This window comes from Podarcis melisellensis, assembly GCF_964234715.1.
Source record: "Podarcis melisellensis genome assembly, chromosome: 7".
NCBI lineage: Eukaryota > Metazoa > Chordata > Lepidosauria > Squamata > Lacertidae > Podarcis > Podarcis melisellensis.
In genome coordinates, this window is record NC_138539.1 from 15,651,407 (window position 1) to 15,670,858 (window position 19,452).

The following is a 19,452-nucleotide window of genomic DNA, read 5'->3' on the forward strand; positions in this document are numbered from 1 at the left end:
AATAATTAATAATAATAATAATTTTTTATTTATATCCCGCCCTCCCCAGCTGAAGCCAGGCTCAGGGCGGCTAACAACAATATAATAGTACAACATTCTAAAATCATTTCATTATAAAATTAATTCAAATCAAATTGATGGCAACCATTGGGGTAGAGTTCTGTGAAGATTGCCAAAGGAGGGAGTCAGGCTGTGCCCTGGCCAAAGGCTTGGTGGGACAGCTCTGTCTTGCAGGCCCTGCGGAAAGATCTCAAATCCCGCAGGGCCCTAATCTCTTGTTGCAGAGCCTTCCACCAGATCGGAGCCACAGCCGAAAAAGCCCTGGCTCTGGTTGAGGCCAGCCTAACTTGTCTGTGGCCCGGGACCTCCAAGATGTTTTTGTTTGAAGATCGTAAGTTCCTCTGTGGGACATACCAGGAGAGGCGGTCCCATAGGTACAAGGGTCCTAGGCCGTATAGGGCTTTAAAGGTTAAAACCAGCACCTTAAACCTGATCCTGTACTCCACTGGGAGCCAGTGCAGCTGGTATAGCACCGGGTGAATGTGATCTCGCAGCGAGGACCCCGTAAGGAGTCTCGCTGCGGCATTCTGCACCCGCTGGAGTTTCTGGGTCAGTCTCAAGGGCAGCCGCACGTAGAGTGAGTTACAATAATCCAGTCTGGAGGTGACTGTTGCATGGATCACAGTGGCTACATGTGATGAAGTGTTTTGGAAAAGCACTGTATAAGTAACTATTAACTAAGAACCAATGTAGAGGATACACTGTAAAAATGAAGTAAAAAATGAAGTGAGGAAGGGGAAGCAATGCGTGGCCTTCCAGATGTTGCACTGCAGTGGTCAGGCATTATGGACATTGTAGCCTGCCATATCTGGAAAACCTATTGCCTACTCCTGCTTTACACCATTGACACTCCAGAAATTACTGGTAAACTGGATTAGATGGTGGAGGCTCTATCTGTGGGACTAAACCCATCAATGATAACCCCAAAAGTTATCGTGCTTTTCCTTAGCAACTTGGTGTACAGAATAGCATTAAAGTGGGATGAAAGGAACCTGATGAAATTGGGTCAGAACAGATAGAAAAGTCACATTTATTATTTTAACTTTAACAGCAAATGTCTGTTTCTAGCTTAATGCTTCCTAGGTGGTTTTAACATGGGCAGGGGAGCCTGGGGTCCTCCAGGCATTTACTGAGCTATAGCTGCCTTCAGCCCTGACCATTGGTCATGCTAGCTAAGGCTGATGGGAGTTCCAGCAACATCTGGAGAGCTGCAGGTGCCCCATCTGCATGGCCAAGGCGCATAAGGTGCACTGCTGGCTGGTGAGGATATGGCAGTGTAAATACAACACAGGAGACCATTGGATGGGTTAAAATAGGATGCAATTATATTGACGACAGGTGTAAGCCAGTTGGCATAAGGCATTGGGCAAGCATCTGCCCTCAACCAGCCTGCCTGCTGGTTGCACCCAGGGTGAGTTGGACCTGGCATGATGGCTATCCCTAGGCATGGATCAAGTGGGGCGTCCCTGACAGTGTTGTCCGGTGCTATGGCCCATTGGCCTTGGTGTAGGCACCCAGACAGTTCTACCCCTTCCAGGACCCTTTTAACGGGGTACCCAGCTGTTTAAAGGCTGCCTTAATTGCCAAGTCTTGACGTTTGCTCTGAGGCAGGCGAAAAGCTGCAGAAGGGCCCATTTGTCTGCAGGAAATATTTTCCCCTGGCAGTGCTGTCTTTGGCATATACGCCACTGGGGTGCAAAGATCCGCCCAGCGCCCCTGTTGTGAATGACAAGCGCCGCCACTGGCACGGCACGTCTTTGGTAAATGAGCGCAGAAAGTCGAAAGTTCTTTAGTGAAACAGTAGGTACAGTGGTACCTCTGGTTGCGAACGGGATCCGTTCCGGAGGCCCGTTCACAACGTGAAAAGAGCGCAACCCAGAGCAGTGCATCTGCACACACGCGGGTTGCGATTCGCCGCTTCTGCGCATGTGCGTGACGTCACTTTGTGTGTCTGAGCATGCGCGAGCGGCGAAACCCAGAAGTAACCCTTTCCGGTACTTCCGGGTCACCACGGGACGTAACCTGAAAGAAGGTAACATGAAGCAAACGTAACATGAGCTATGACTGTATACATTTCGATAACGCCTAGGTATATATATATTGTTTTTCTAGCTTGATCAAAATTATGTATTATTTCATAACAGGTAGATAGTTAAGAGATTAGGCGGCTTCAGCAGTGTCTGCCTGGCGCCCCCCCAGAATTCGGCGCCTGGGTGCCCTGCACCCCTTGCACCCCTGGGTAAAGACGGCCCTGCTCTTTGGCTCTCAATAGGGTGACCAAGTAATCCATAGCAAGGTCCATACCACCTCAGCCCATTCACCATTGGGCTGAAACACATGCGCATGATAACATGGGTGGGAGGGCAGGTGACCCACCGACAGTCAGGTACATGCTGGGCACTGGGCACCACTCCCTTTTACTGCCCCGGCCTCTGCCCTTTGCCCACCCCCCCAGCTCCCTCCTGATTGGCCAAGAGGGTGGCCCAGATTCATGTGGCTGGACGAAGAGGCCAAGCATGGACCCCTCCTTCCCAAATTCTCAGTCCCAAGCTGCACTGGGCAGCAAATGGGAGCCACCCCCTAAGCAACACTAAGCCTATTCTATCATTTAACAGGCTTTGTTATGGGAGAACCATAGCCATGATTATTAGCAGCAGTGTCTACTTGTTCTCAACGTGAACCACAGTATAGAACTCTAGCATAGCACACCCATGCCTTGTGACGGTCTTGCGTGTGAATACAGGCCAAAAAATAAAATAAAATTGTGCCGCTGTTTCTTACTCACTTTGCTCTGTTCTGTTCTAGTATGATCCCTCACGAGCGCAGAATATTAACAATCCTGCAATGGCTAACCCTGCCAGACAATGAAAGGTAAGTCATATTTTCTTTTCTTTTCTAAGTGTGGCTGAATGCCAGTGTTGCCAATATTCTCTGTAGATCGCAAGCTTTGATCCACTGTCCTGCTCCTTGTTGACCAGCTCATGACGTGAATGCCCTGTTATTGTGGACGTGGACGCTCTTGTTATTTATGACACGGGCTAGGGTCAGTTGGCACAGAGTGTCTGTGTGTTTGAAATGCTGTTTCGTCTAATGTGGCTTAATGAGTGTTGCACCCTGTGATTTGGGCCGGTGTCAAGATTTTTAATTGTGTCGCTGAGTACACACGGCTCTAGACCCTGCCAACGGGCACAGACTTTGGCTGTTGTTGTTGTTGTCCTTTTCTCCTGACCTCCGTTACACAACTATGGAATGTTTCTTCCTGAGTCTTTGCTCAGCACCTCTCAGCATCCCTTCTAATATTTTTAATGAAGTTGCGGTACAAGGAAGGGCTTAATCGGACTGTGGAAAACTTGCGACAGAGTTGCAGTCCTCTTGTTTCTCCCCTTCTGAAGGCAAGCTTTGTTTGAAAGGGTTGATGTGAGCTAACCTGCTATGGGAAAACTGTTCAGACAACAATTTTCTTTTTCTATTCTTTTAATAACATTTTATTGATTTTCCAAAAATAAAAACAACAATACAAAAACGAAACAAATTGACTTCCCTCTAATCCCTTCCTTGGTTCTATTATTTATCAACATACTGCATGTCTATTGTTAAATTTTAACCTATCCATTCATAACAAAATTACAAGTACTCTTAAAACCTTGCGAATGTATTAACCTGTGTACATTGTAAATATGCAATAAACATCTTCCATTCTTCCTTAAATTTGTTGTTGCCTCTTCCTCTTATTTTCATGGTCAATTTTGCCATCTCAGCATATTCCATTAATTTAACTTGCCAATCTTCTTTTGATGGGACACCTTCTTCTTCCCAATGTTGTGCTAGTAAGGTCCGTGCAGCCGTTGTTGCATACATAAACAAGTTCTTTTGTGATTTTGATAGGTCCACTCCTATAATACCCAATAAGAAAGCTTCTGGTTTTTAAAAACATTTTTCTTTTCTTTTCAGGCCTTATGCTTATGCGTTCTACTCTGAGCAACCAGATATCGCTGGCCACAGATATGGCCCCTTTAGCTCTGAGGTTAGTATAGTTCCTCTTCCGTAAATAGCATGGCTCTGAGCCCAGTGCTTTGCCAATACTCCAGAGTTGGGGGAGCCTGTTGCTCTCCAGATGTTGCTACACTCCATCCTCCTTGGTCATTGGATAGTTGGAGGCCATGAACATCTGGAGGGTCGCAACTTCCTTACAATTTGCATTACAGCGAAAGGCTAACCTTTGACTGAATTGTGTGTGTTGGAAGCTGATGGTTTAATCTGCACATCGGTAAGCATCCAATGAGAGGAGAGTCTGTGGAAAACAGAAAAGATATATATGTAAAAGGGCAGGAAAACAATCCCGAAAACATCCAAAGCTAAGAAGCCCCTCCTGGAGTGTCATAAAATCATAGACGTGTGGCTTTAGGCAGGAGCAAAATTTATCACTGACAGGCCACCTCTTGGATATATTCAAAGTTAAACAGTTTTAAAGAGCAGTATGTGGAAAACAGCATTTCTTGTGCTTAGGTTATGTTTTCTGCTATATAATAACTATAGCAGTTAATGCTATAGCAGCTCTCTGAGGTTCCCTCCTTTTCGTTTTTCAGGAAATGGCTTTGCTTCAATTTTTGTGTTTGGTGGATGTGTACCTAATAATCAGGCCCTTTTTAATTGTTGATAACGATCAATATATAGAATCAGTAAGTTGGCCAGAAATATTGGTCCTCCTGATGAGCAACTAGATGTTTAAAAATGCAACGCAACCCTCTTTTAGATTGTGTTTCTGAAAACCCCCTCTCTGACCGCAGTCAGAACCACTCAGCTAGCTCCAGCGATGGGTTTTTGTGTGTTTCGAATGACTGCCTTCCTTTGCATGTCTAATCGCTTGTGAAATTTGGAGGAGTTTCACAAGTGCTTTGATATAACAGGGTCACGTTAAACGATAACGACACTCACTGTTTCCTACAGTGCTTTGAATCAATTTTCTCACTGCTAGTCGCAGTGAGAGTTTTGCTCCAGGTGGCAGAATGATAAGGGTGGCAAATTTGTACACTGCCACCACAATTTACCACTCTGGAAGTGCCAAATTAAGATAGGATCACCTAGCAGGTTGGTGGGGGACGGGAGACGGACCTTCTCTGCCTAAGACAATAGAGGGATCCTGGCAGACACAGCAGACAGTGTTGGATTAGATAGACCAGTAGAATAAGATAGCTTCCTGTTTTCCTGTGGGTGTGAGTTTCAGGGGATGAGAGCCTTGTTCTGAAGTATGCTCTCAGGAGATGGGTGGTGTCCTGACTAATGCACAATCTCGATTGGGTGACACCAACTCCAACCAAAATGTGTGGAACCTTGCATATATCAGCCCACGGTTGGCGCTGTGGGTTAAACCACAGAGCCTAGGACTTGCCGATCAGAAGGTCAGCGGTACAAATCCCCGCAACGGGGTGAGCTCCCGTTGCTCGGTCCCTGCTCCTGTCAACCTAGCAGTTCGAAAGCACGTCAAGTGCAAGTAGATAAATAGGTACCGCTCTGGCGGGAAGGTAAACGCCGTTTCTGTGTGCTGCTCTGGTTTGCCAGATGTGGCTTAGTCATGCTGGCTACATGCCCCAGAAGCTGTACGCCGGCTCCCTCGGCCAGTAAAGTGAGATGAGCGCCGCAAGCCCAGACTGGACCTAATGGTCAGGGGTCCCTTTACCTTTATCTTTACAGGCAATTAAAGTAGCAGAGGGTCAAACCTAGAAGTGACGCTAGAGATCTGTCATGGAAATGCCCCCCTTCATTTTTCATTTACAGGCAGCCTCCCATTTATGTGGGGGTTGTTTTTCAAGGCACCACACATTTAAGTGAAATTGTGTATATTTGAAACACCATTGGAAAAGCCTGCAAACACCCCGTCGTGCCCCTGCACCACCCCTTTTTGTGATGCTTTTGGATCACTTCCGGGTTCGGTGTGATGCGTTTGTGCGTGTTTGCGCACATATTGAACACGCTTAAATGAGGAGTTGCCTGTATTTACAAGCAAAGATTGTGAGGGCTTCATATTGAGAGAGGGGTTTAACCTTTCACATGTTTCCACCCCCCCATTTAATCACCCCCCAAAAAAACCCATGCTGCTACTTTCCTTGGTGTGTGTGTGTGTGTGTGTGTGTGTGTGTGTGTGAGAGAGAGAGAGAGAGAGAGAGAGAGAGAGAGAGAGAGAGAGAGAGAGAAGGAAGACAGGTACCCAGATCTCCCATATCGCTCTAAGTTTGGCCTGAATTTTCTAAATGAATATTTCAAGAAGTCAGTACAGCTGTGCATGCTGCACAGATGTCAAGATTTACTAGGGGCAGGATGGATGTTTTTTTTTTTCTTTTACAAAAGGGATAGGAAGCATTTAATGTTTCTCCTTTTTCAGATTTTTCTTTTTTTAAGAGTTGTGAATGTCTCATAAATCAGCTGGGAGGAAGACCTCATTGGGGACCCCTCAGGGTTGCTTGCTTAGCAATCATAGTAGGTTGGCTATTGCATGCAAACCGCTTTCTCCCCACCCCCAACGCTTCCTTTGTACAGAGCTGGCTGCTCTTTAAACATTTGGAACAGATCTGGGCCTTTTCTGTCCATATGGTATTTGAGCAGCACATTAGAGCTTGGAGGCAAACGTTAGAGGGATGGGAATCATGTGTTCGGCTTTTAACCCACCTACGGATTCGGGGTAATCGTAAAGAGAGACTCAAACAATTATGTAAAACTTTTCCTCCTAATCCAACATTTCCCAACCTATTGTGCTCCGGGTCCTATTTGACTCCTATTCACTTTATCCCTGTGCTGGCTGGAGTGGGAGCTAGAGTACAAAACAGCTGGACAAGGCCCCAGCTTGGAGGAAACCCACCTAACCAAGTGACACCTCGTGTATTCTCTGCTTAATAAAGGATCCAGCTGTTCTGTGACGTTTCAGCCTCTGACTCATTGTGTGCGAGAGGTATTGGGGGGTACATTAGACCCCACTTTAAGTGATTGCAGGTGGAAACTGTTGCATCCAATATATTGGCTGTAAAGTAAAGGATCTCTCGTGCCTAGTGAAAACAGTTAACACAATAGCTGCATTGTGTTCTTGCTGCAGTTATATAAGAAGCTGGTGAAATTTCAGTATGTATTCGACCCCAGTGTTGCTCCTGTATATTTACATAATTTATTTAAGATATTGGGGTTGTGTGTGGCTGTGCAGAACAGATAATATAGTAGATCATTGATCATAGAGTTGGAAGGGACCATGAGGATCATCTAGTCCTACCCCCTGCAATGCAGGAATATTTTGCTCCATGTGGGGCTTGAACCCACAGCCCTGAAATTAAGTCTCATGCTCTCCCAATTGAGCATGACAATGCCACTAGGGAGCTTTGAGTTTGGGAAACACATAAAAGTAGAGTTGGGGCAATTAATCTATTTCTGACCCATTTCATTCTTGCATGTGTTCATTTCATGATTATGTTTTGACCATTTTGGCATTAATCGCTGGTTTTTGTTTTGTTTAAGTTTAGAAATGCATGGGTTGAGAGACACACATTTTAAACTTATTTCTGCATGCACATTTTTTGGGGGACTTTCTTCAGCAGAGAACTGCACTGGAGAAGTGTGAAGTCTGTAGCATCAATACATTCTGATCTGTGTGTGCTGCAGTCTGGAAGGTGTGAATTAGGTCTGTTTGTCTCCATATTCAGACGGAAAGCAGTTATCCTTCATCGATACATGAATCACACTGGGCTCCAAGAGATTCTTGTTGCTCGGCTCAAGGAGATAGCTCAGTGGGTAAAGCATGAGACCCTTGATATCAGGGTCATGGGTTTGAGCTTCACGTGGGGCAGAATACTCCTCCATTGCAGGGGGTTGGAGTATATGAAACCCGTGGTCCGTCCCAACTCTACGGTTCTAGTAATCAGTGCAATAGCTGCTTAAGACTGATGCCTTCATTAAGATACTGGCTTTCCAGTACAGATTTTACTCATAGGAAGATCCAAACTGCTTGGCTTTAAAACTGTGGCGGGATCATATCTCACTAGTGCTAAACCAGAGTCATCGACACTCTGTGAATTTCTGAGCTCAAGTTCAGAGTGCTTGAAGGGGCAGATTTAGGGCTGTGTGAATGGTGCACACTAGGCGCTGAGTTGAGGGGGTGCAGTCTCGATGCCCAGAAAGCAAGGCGCTGGGCTTTGGGAAGGAGGCGTGAGGACTCTGACAGCTCTCTAGAATAGCAGCATGCAGAGAGTAAATTCCTCCCTTGTGGTCGAGTTCACTGGTACTCCAAGAGGTAAGGCTTGGGGATGCGAGGAAGTGGTATCTTTGTCCTAGAACTCCAGGCTGGGTTCTGCATTGCCCCTAGTGATCCTGCTGGACCCCAGCCATCAGTACTGGGTTGCCAGTTGCCACATGGCTTGTAGATGACAAGGCCCAATGAATTAGTGTGCCAGAAACAGAAGTGATGCAGAGGACGCACGACCGGTTCTTCCAGAGTATTTTTTTTAAGCAATTGATCTGAACTGAGACCCCAGTGAGGGGAAATGTTGAGAGATCTGGTCCCAGATCTCTTTTGTTTGCTTAGCTGTACCCCTAAAAAACCCTCCATCATCTGAGAAGCATCCCCAAACCATGTTCTTGCCTTTTCCATCACAACCGTCATATTTGCATGTAACACTAAACCGTGGTTTAGTGTTACACACACAGATGGGAAGGAGCTGCCGTGGACCTTGAGCTAGCACACTTCTGACCATGTTCTCCTTGCATGTATCCAAGCGGAGGACTTTGGCAGAGTGGCTTAAAACTAATTCTGACCAGCTTTCAAACAATTCATCGGCAAACCATGGTTTATGAAGCGGGTTCGTTTAACTAACCAGAGCTTGTTGTAAACCAGAGCCAAGATTCATGGAAAGTGAAACTAAGCTGCCAGAAGTTGATGTTCTGGCTATCTAGCAGGAGGAGGTGGGACGGGTAACATAGCCATAATGTTGTCTACTGTTGTGGGAAGTTATCCTTTGAGGTAGACCCTTGGCTGGCCAGATTCTGCCTCCTTTGTGCGTGTGATCCTATAACTCTTAATTACAAAGCTAGAGATCTTATGCATCCATCTTTCCCCCTTTGTACTGATAGCCCTTCTTCTTCCTCTTTTGAAGTGATGCCCTGGCTGGTTAATAGAGACTTGGCTTTCTTCCTAGCTCTAACTTCTTTGGAAAGAGAAGCTATCACTTTGCAAATGTATGTACAAAATGCGTGGTCTACTAGGTGAGCTGCGAACCGGACAACAAACTCATGTGCTTACGGACTGTTCTGCTGCCCCTCTAACATGCTACCCTGGGATGGCAATTCTGATTTATTTAGAACCACTTGGTGGCCCAGTTTAGAGCTCTGGCTGTGCTTCTTTTAGAAAGAGCGAGTAAACTATGAGAATCCTTCCTTTCCTCCCTCCTCTGCTCCTCTCCTCATCAAGACTGCACGAAGCTTGAACTCTTCCTCCTCTTCTATATGTATTTTTTTTAAAAAGAAACTCTGAAGCTGCTTTTTGGAGAGAGACAAATGGAATTGGATTAGCATCTCCCTTCCAGCTGCTTGCCTGGGAAGCAATGAAACAGCATGGCAGATGGTAACACTGTTTTTCCTACCAAGAATGTGGGTCTGCGACTGAAACAACAAAGACGGTGGATGGCTAAGCGGATAGGAACAAACGGCGTTGTAAATCACTGCCGAGTCTGAACCTCCTTCGCTGCGTTTCCTTTCTTCATCTTTTTTTTATTTTTTAAATGAGCTGCACTGCACTATCTCCCTCTATGTGTCATCTTGCACTCTTCTGAGAAGCTGATCCTAAAAGATGCCAGAAACTCTCATTGGAGTAGTCAATTGGAGTTGCATGCCATGTGGCTTCTTTTAAAGATCAATTTAAAGTCGTCTTGGACAACTGCGCATTGCTTGCCTCTGAGGCTCTTCTTTTCCCCAAATGGTTTTCTCCCTCTTCTTAACGCAATGGACCTCCTGTCTCCGACATCTATCTTTAGGCCCTTTCCCAACAGGTGCCACGGCGATTTTGCCCAGCAACAAAAATATGTCCAATGTTGGTGAAAACTACCTGGCTAAAAACAAAATGGTACCCTACAGGTGGCAACTGTGGGATTACGCCTCATTCAGAAATATGTGTGGGGTTGGTTGTTTTTTTTTAACAGAAAATATCAATATTTACAGAAAATATCAATAGTGTAGTGCTACTTCCTGCCAAGAATATTGTGCCTTCTGGTGGTTGTTTTTTTAACAAATAATAACAATAAGAATTGGGCATGCCTCTTGGCGCATGGAACAGATAGATACAGACTAGCATGCTGGCCACATGGAAATAAAATGTGAATCGTTTTTGTGGCCTCTTATGCATTTGGCTCCCATTTTGTGGATTATCAATATTTTAAGGCATAAATGCATTAGAAATCTGATGAAATCAAATTTTAGAGCATAAAATGGGGCCCTTTATGAACACAGAAGGCTGTTTACTGAGACTATAGCTCTACACTGACTGAAAGTGGCTCTCCAGAGTTTCAGACAGGACAGGAGTCTTTTCATGCCAGGGATTGAACTTGGAACCTTCTGCCTTCAAAGCAGATCCACTACCACTGAGCCACAGCCCTTTTCCCACTAGAAAATAAACCTCTGCTTCAGGGAATTGTTGTTTCTGTCGAGCTCTAGTTCTATTCTTATAAGTAACTGACTGAAGTAACTTTGCCCTGACTTGACCTCTGAACTACCTCTGGTGGCCTTAACCAAGACTTGCTGTACTGATTCCTAAATCTGCTGCTGGCACAGGTAGTTTTAACCATCTGGTGTTAGCCGAGATGAGCTTTTTCTGAGTCCAGGCATCTCTCTCCGCCAGTACAGGAGAGTAGTTTTGGCTCACCTCTTACTCCATCTAAAAGACCTAAGAGAAAGATCACTCCTAAGAGGAGACAGAAAAGACGTGTTGATTCTTCCAAGAAAAGAAGAAAAGCGCCAAGAGCAGAACAATACTCTGCGGAATCCCGTCGGAACAAAGTAAGTTTACAAAATTGACACACACCAAATTCTGAAGCTCTTGTTTGATTCTCTCTTTTTTCCAACTTTGGAATGCTCTTCTTCAGAGTGGAACTTCCATTGTGACCATCTTGAAAATATGTCAACAGACTGCTACTGTTTAATCAGCAACGGTAGTCTGTCTCGTCTCCCTCTTTTTTGGACTTGTGTTCTCCTTGTACTAGCCCGATCATCTTAACTGTTTAAAAATATGTATATAAGTGGTACAGACAGGGCACACCAGCAAATAAATCCTGCTGGAAAAAAGTTCATCCAAAGTTCTCTGTCCACAGATGGAAATGTCTAGACAAGCCCTTAGAGTCAAGCTTTTTGCCAGACTTCATATCATCCTTTTCGGCTAAAAATCATTTCTTGAAATGGGTGTATTTCCATCTGGAATAGTCTTACCAGTAGTGCCTGAGGGTTACTGAGGAAATATTAACCAGTTTACTTCCTTTCTTAGCATGGCACAAGGCTGCTTTTAGCATCCCCCTTACAACAGGGCATCAAAGGAAAAGCTAGGTCACAAGAATTGGTCTGTAAAATCTTTTCAATTTCATGGCCATCAGCTTAATATTTGATGTCAGCCATTTGTTTTGGAGGACTAAAATGCCTCCTCAGAACTTCAGAAATGTTTTGAGGCGGTGAAAATTGGCAAGTGATATTGGGGCATCTGTTTGTTTGAGCAATCACAACCCAGGATTAGCAATCTGCACTTGGACATCTGTGGGATGTCTTCACTAAAGCTTTAGGTTCTTCATAGGTCGTAGAAATGGCTTGGTTTGACATTGTGGAGGCTTGCCGAAGGTTCCCTAACTTTTGAACCTGCAGAAGTAGACTGAAGTTGATGTTTGTGTGTGCTTTATTTTACAATATTAAAAATGCCTAGCTTTGGATTATTTCGGTCAATCTGGACGTAGGACGTAAATGTATGTGACTGGTTGTCTTTTTCATCTTGCCAATGCCACTGCTTCAGGTTTCCTCAGAGGCAAATATTCCGGCAAAAGCAAACAAGCAAAACCCACCCCAAGCCGCTTATTTGAAATTCATGAGTTCCTTCAAGTCCGAACTCCCACGTTTAAGACTTGTGCATTAGAAAGGGGGGGCTGTTTCTGTGGTTCACTAATAAATAGGCAAAATGCAGTGTTGTGTAGGAAAAGAAGCATTTGCCCAGTAGCTTTCATTCTTAAACAGACAGCCGCTCAACTTTGCTCTAAAACTACCGTATTTTTCACTCTATAAGATGCACCAGACCACAAGACGCACCTAGTTTTTGGAGGAGGAAAACAAGAAAAAAAATATTCTGAATCCCAGAAGCCAGAACAGCAAGAGGGATCGCTGCGCAGTGAAAGCAACAATCCCTCTTGCTGTTCTGGCTTCTGGGATAGCTGCACATCCTGCATAAGACGCACACACATTTTCCCTTACTTTTTAGGAGGGAAAAGGTGCGTCTTATAGAGCGAAAAATACAGTGATTTGTTAGATGGTCAAACATGAAGGCTATGCAGTCCTCTGATTGCATTGTCCCACGAGGAATCTGAGGGAAGTATATGTTATTAAATACAGGCATTGTATTTGTTTAGAGAAAGGTAGGTATTGGCAAAAAACCTCCATGCTAGGTCTTGGTAGTGCATTGTGTGGTGCTTGAATATTTTGATTGTATATGTCTATTGTTTAAAAGTATGGATTTCAGGCATCTTTAATATCTTTAGCCAAGGCCTTTTTAAACAGTTTAAGCAAGTGGACTAGGGGATCACTTAAAATTTGAAGTCTTCTGTTATGTTACTTAAGAATACGAGTCTACAAAAGACCTGCGTTCTAGCATACTTCACAAGCTGGTTGGTATTTCCATATGATCATCTCAGTTTCTTAGATCAGTCATTTCCATACAGGGGCTCAACCTTCACCACCGATTGAGGGATTTCGCAGAAAATCTTACTATCACTTTGAATGTCAAATATGATAACGCTCATGTGGAAAACATGGAAGGATAACATCATGGAGAGTGCAAATTAGTGGAGATAAAGTTTATAGTCCTATACACACTTATCTGGAAGTAAGTCCCATTGAACTCAATGGGGCTTACTTTTTAGTAGATATGTGTAGGATTGCACCATAAGCCTTATCAGTGACTACTAAACATATGGAAAATGGGATGTTGGGCTTGCTAGTCCATTGGTCTGCTGCAACACCAGATTAGACTATGTTCTTTATCTTTCTGGACTTTATTTTACTGTCACTATACATTTGAAGGTATGGTGATAATGCCCCAAGTCTAAAGCTGGGGGTTTGGCTGTGTAAAATTGAGCTGGAAAATGAACCAAAGTGTGAGAGTTGGGTGGGAAAGAGCTGATTTTCACCCTTTGTGTAAATATATGCATATTTAGATGTTGCATCCGCTAAGAGAGATTGACAAGATCCTGGGACAACTAATGGATGGGCTGAAGCAGTTGAACCTGCACCGATGTGTCAACATTATCTTCGTTGGTGATCATGGTAATTATTTATTTTATTTTATTTTTCAAACTTTATGCAAAAGTCTCAGCTATTTTTTTTCCTGAATATCTAAAGGTATCCAGTTAGCAAAAGATGTCGAGGGAGTGTTGGTAAATGAGAGAGCTGCTTCTTCAGGAGTCATTCGAATTCCAGCGTGTGTCCTCATGTTTTTAAGACATACACATATTGTCATGTCTTCAGTGGAGAATAGGGAGAAACATGTGAAATGAGTGCAAACACAAATATCTAAAGGAAGGAAGAGGATGAGGTGTTGTCTTGCAGTGGTTTGTTCCCACTTCAGGCCTTCTGAAGTCTAGTCTCATTTGGAGATTTGCATTTGACTTTATTACATTTATCACTAATGTGTTAAACAGTTTGCTGAGAGATGAACTACTGAAAGGTTAAAAGCAACAACAAAACAATCCGACCGAAGAAGGATAGTTCAGATGTCACCCGCCTGAAGTGTTCACTGCTTGTCTCGCAAACCTATTAATTTAGTCATAAGAACTGAGATTCTCCTTGTGCTGCTGGAACAACTTTTGAAACAAGCCCACACAATACGAGTTCAGTCTAGGACAGAGATGATGGCTATCTAATTCCTTATTTGAGCATAGGTTGTTGATGGGTCAGGGCTGCAGCCCCCAGAAGTGAATGTCAAAACCTGTTTGAACTTATTCTAGGCAGATAGGATGACCTCATACAACTTTTTGATTCTTTAAGTTTTGGTGTGTGTGTGTGTGTGTGTGTTTGTGAATTCTTTTTACTGAAGTCTGGCCAGGGTAATGTGCAATCAATCATTTCTAAGAAAGAGTATGACAAGTATAAAGACAGACAAGAATAACACCAAGAAGCTACAACTGTAACTACAGTAACCTTGACAAGGTTGATAATTTAGTCATGAACCTCAGGTGTATTAAGCCACCTCTTATCGCTAACAGGTGTTTTGTAGGGCCATTTTACTTTTAAAAGCCAATGCATTAGTATTTTCAGTGTTCAGGTTGCAGCCTTAAGTATACGTTCTAGAGAGAAGAATCATGCAAGTCAGTGGAACCTAAGTTCTGAGTAAACATGCTGAAGATTAGGCTGCAAGTCTCTGTTCTTAAATTTGCTTGAATTCCTTAGCAGAGGTTTACTGTGCTTGTCATAGTTCTTTGATATTCTAACTGCGGTTTATTTCTAAGCCCAATTTTATGCCTTTATCTTCACTGCCATCACCGTCTTGGCAAAATCTTAGACACTTCTCAGTGGTCTTATTTATGACTAGGGGTGTTCTCAGGGAGGTTGCCATTGGACAATGCTGTGAAGTTAAAGAAGTAAACTGTTAAGGGCTCCCAGAGTCTTAACCTCTCCATCAGTTTGCTCTCAGGTAACAAATATTGATGCTGGAGTCTCCCTACCCCCTTCTAAATCATGTTTCTTGGTACAGGGATGGAGGATGCCGCTTGTGAAAGAACTGAATATTTAAACAACTACCTGTCTAATGTGGATGACATAATTCTGATACCAGGAACACTGGGGCGCATTCGTGCCAAAGCTAACAGCAACGTCAGATGTAAGTTGATCTTAGCAGTGTTCACCTTGCACCTTTGCATGTGTCCCGATATATATATACTTTTCCTGCTGCCAGAAATGATGTTAGTATGAAGGTAACACTCTTGCTGAGAGCGATCTTGTTTTAAGAGACACTTCCTAACTCAGGGATTTTGAGATACCGGTGATGTTTAAAGGTAAAGGTAAAGTGACCCCTGACCATTAGGTTCAGTCGTGACCGACTCTGGGGTTGCGGCACTCATCTCACTTTATTGGCTGAGGGAGCCAGTGTACAGCTTCCGGGTCATGTGGCCAGCATGACTAAGCCGCTTCTGGCGAACCAGAGCAGTGCACAGAAATGCCATTTACCTTCCTGCCAGAGTGGTACCTATTTATCTACTTGCACTTTGGCGTGCTTTCGAACTGCTAGGTTGGCAGGAGCAGGGACCGAGCAACGGGAGCTCACCCCGTCGCAGGGATTTGAACCGCTGACCTTCTGATTGGCAAGTCCTAGACTCTGTGGTTCAACCCACAGCGCCTCCTGTGTCCTACCGGTGATGTTTAGGAATGACAAATTCCCTATTTATTTTCTTGCATTTATCTTCCACTTTACTTTCTCCATGGAACACAAGGGGGCACACATTTATTTCTCGGATGATTGCCAATCCCAGTACTGACCAGAACCAGACTTGCTTAGTTGTAGCAAGCCTTGAGTGCCTTCAGATCATAACCTGCTGTCTGTTGTTTGACAAGGAATGGGGAACCTATAGTCTAACAGGTGCTGCTGAGCTACAACTTTCATATATAATATAATTTATTATTTATACCCCGCCCTTCTGACTGGGTTTCCCCAGCCACTCTGGGAGGTTCTTAATAGAATATTAAAGACATTAAACAAACATTAAAAACTTCCCTAAACAGGGCTGCCTTCAGATGTCTTCTAAACGTCAGGTAGTTGTTTATTTCCTTGAGGGTGTTCTACAGGGCAGGTGCCACTACCAAGAAGGCCCTCTGCCTGGTTCCCTGCAACCTCACTTCTTGCAGGGAGGGAACCGCCAGAAGGCCGTCGGCGCTGGACCTCAGTGTCTGGGCTGAACAATGGTAGCTGTGCTGGTCAGAGCTGATAGAATCAGAGTTGGAAAGGACCACAAGGTTCATGTCACCCAACCCCCTGCAGTGCAGGAATCCTTTGTCCAATGTGGGGCTCGAACCTACGGCCCTGATATCGAGATCCTCATGCTCTACATCAGTCATTGGTTGTTGTAGTTGAGCAACATTTGGAGAGTCACAGGCTCTCTATACCTGTCCTAACAGGTCATTATAATATTTCATCCAGTGGGTTGGATCTATGGAGCTGAGAGTAGAAGTGTCGGGAGCAGCTGGCATTATTCTGCAAATAGGCAATAGTCCCCACAACACTATAAACCAGTAAGTTTTAGAGTACCATATTTTTTGCTCTATAAGACTCACTTTTCCCCTCCTAAAAAGTAAGGGGAAATGTGTGTGCATCTTATGGAGCGAATGCAGGCTGCGCAGCTATCCCAGAAGCCAGAACAGCAAGAGGGATTGCTGCTTTCACTGCGCAGTGATCCCTCTTGCATTTTTGGCTTCTGAGATTCAGGATATTTTTTTTCTTGTTTTCCTCCTCCAAAAACTAGGTGCGTCTTGTGGTCTGGTGCGTCTTATAGAGCGAAAAATACGGTAGTTATCCTTACACAAGTAGAACATCATCCTGCCTTCTTTGTTTCACTATTCTTGCGCAGTGCTCTAGCACAAAGCATCAATGTTTCTTCCACAAGCAGGAGACCCCTTCCACACATCTAAATGCATGGTTTGGATCCATGCCAGAATGCAAAATAAAAGCATTTTTAATATGAAAGCTAATTTTTGTTCTGAAAACTTTTTCTCTAGCTCAAGGTTCAGTTGATTTCTCTCTCCCCCCCCCTTTCTCCAACAGATGATCCAAAAGCCATCGTTGCTAATCTCACAGTAAGTATTTGCTAAGCACACACTCTTGTGGCTTCTAATTATGGGCTGAGCATTTACAATGCTACTAACATGGAACTTGGTCAAGAGGATGCTGATCAGATCATCATAAAGCCTCCTAAATAGGACCGTTCATGGGTGTGGAAGAAAGCTCATCATGATTTCCACTGTTTTGTTGCTGCTAACAGATTTTTATAACTTTTCTGGATAACATGCACCAACTTAATGCCTTAATTCTCTGAACACAGTCCCTTTATCCCATCCCTTTGGGAATGGGAAAAAAAAACCTCTTTTCCAAGTAAATATTTTGCTAGTACTCCATTGAAAGAATTGACATCTCTGTTTTTAAAAAGTGAAGAAGAAAAAAGAGTTTCAACTTGGAATTTGGATCTTTGGGAAATGGAAGTCATCTCAGCATTGTGTTAACACAATTTCTTTCCACCCTCAGCTCCCCAATCTTAAAGATTCTGGTGGAAGAAATTAAGCAAACAGTCTACAATTCACTGCAGTCAATTGCAGATGACAAACTCTCAGAGCCCAAACTGTGGTGGTTGTATCCAACCAAGTTATACTCGTAGGAGACCCATTTAAATTAATGGATCTAAAGTAGGTATGCCCACTATTTTCAATGACTCTAACATTGGATTTGGGTTGTAAGAAGGCTGCCATTTCCCTCCTGCTCTTTCTTCATCACAACTGGTGCTGTTTCTGTTTTGCCAAAGTTCGGTTTCCACCCAACACGTTTCTTTTCACGTTGCTGCCTGCTGTTTAGTGTCACTTTTGCAACTTACAAATTTAGCATAATCAGTTCTGTAATTATTTGCACACTGTTCATTTCAATGTGAAGGAAGCATCAAAACAAAGTAGAAAAAAGTCATTCATTGTGTATCGTCCGCGGGCTTTAAAAAAACCATGGTTTTCAACAAATACAAATTGTATTAGCTGGATTGATACCGATCATATTCACTGGATTAATTTCCTTTCTAGACCTGGGATGGTCAATTTGTGCTTCTGTTTCCTACTGGAATTCTCTGGCATCCCTACATTAGATGTTACTGTAGGTGTTTGGGTCATGAAGTCTCAGCTCGCTGCTTATGTGCCTGTAGCCTCAAGTTAAGTTCTCACCTGACCATGGGTGTTTGGCAAGCCTGCTGCCTGAAACCCTGTGGAGCTGCTGCCAATCAGAGTAGACAGTACTAGTAAAGGTAAAGGGACCCCTGACCATTAGGCCCAGTCGTGGACGACTCTGGGGTTGCGGCGCTCATCTCGCTTTATTAGCCGAGGGAGCTGGCGTACAGCTTCCGGATCATGTGGCCAGCATGACTAAGCTGCTTCAGAGCAGCACACAGAAACTGTTGGAATTCTGCTACCCGGTCATCGGTATGTGCCTATTTGATCAGGCACCGGCTGAATTCCTTAGACCTCCCTCCGGCGACTCCCGGCAGGATAAACAACACGAGGTCCGTTCCGGCGATTTTCCTCAGGCTGTGAGGAAAACACACCAACTGCTTCTCCTTCTCTCCTCCTCCCTGCATATCCCCAGGGAGGGGAATCAGACACAGACAGTAACGTATCTACATGTCCTTTTATTTGTGTCTTTTAGCAGTCATCCAGTAAAACATGTCTGCTCTCTTCAACATACAGAGAGAAAACTCAACCCATGTACATCCTGTACAGGTCATATGACAAACCCACTGAGCTAACATCCGGTGCTCAGTACAGAATGGACTGCCCCTTTGTTCCCATGGCAACAGTCACAAACATCCTGTTTGGCTTTCCAGCCACAAGCAGCAGACGGTGCTGCCTTTGCTTGCTGCAGCCTTGGTGCTTTAGAATAACATCCTCCCCCTAAAGTATCAATGCGTGCTGCGAGCAAAGCGTCATCCAGAGAAGAAAACAAACAGTTGTTATATTTATAACATTCCCCTGTTGTTTCAGTTCCACCCTTGGAACTACCCGCCACTGGTTTTACCAATGTACCTCTCTGGTTGTGTGACTTCCAAGGAATGAGTGCTTCTTCATTACCTTGGTTAACAGCTCTCTGTTGTGCCTTTGTCTCTGACTCAGACACAGCTTCAATCTGACCTTGGTCATTTACAACAGCAACAGCTAAGTAAGCAAACTCTTGTGAATACCTCTTGGGTGGTACACCCTTCGTTGCTCTCTCAGACCTACGTAAGAGGTGTTGCTCTTCATTGCTTTCTGGTTCAGCCTCTGAACTCTCTGGAGAACCAGTACTAAGCTTAATCAGTGGTTCGTCCTCCTCTTCTGAGGGTCTAGTCATTGTGTGAGACTTCCTCTCAATGACTGTGACAACTGAGCTGTCTGAGCTATCGCTGT

The 19,452-nt window shown here is 44.2% G+C and overlaps 1 protein-coding gene and 1 long non-coding RNA gene across 2 annotated transcripts in view; one reads left to right on the forward strand and one right to left on the reverse strand.

Annotated features, from left to right (window-relative positions):
• LOC309374270 overlaps positions 1-19,452 on the reverse strand; it is a 251,011-nt gene that overhangs the window by 209,798 nt on the left and 21,761 nt on the right. The window lies entirely within an intron of this gene.
• The window catches only part of ENPP2 (ectonucleotide pyrophosphatase/phosphodiesterase 2), a 72,281-nt gene that overhangs the window by 20,120 nt on the left and 32,709 nt on the right, over positions 1-19,452 (forward strand). The window contains exons 10-12 of the mRNA XM_081919095.1: positions 2,866-2,931; positions 4,012-4,084; positions 10,930-11,082. Of these exons, the coding sequence (XP_081775221.1) occupies positions 2,866-2,931; positions 4,012-4,084; positions 10,930-11,082 (292 nt within the window). The remainder of the gene's footprint in view (positions 1-2,865; positions 2,932-4,011; positions 4,085-10,929; positions 11,083-19,452) is intronic.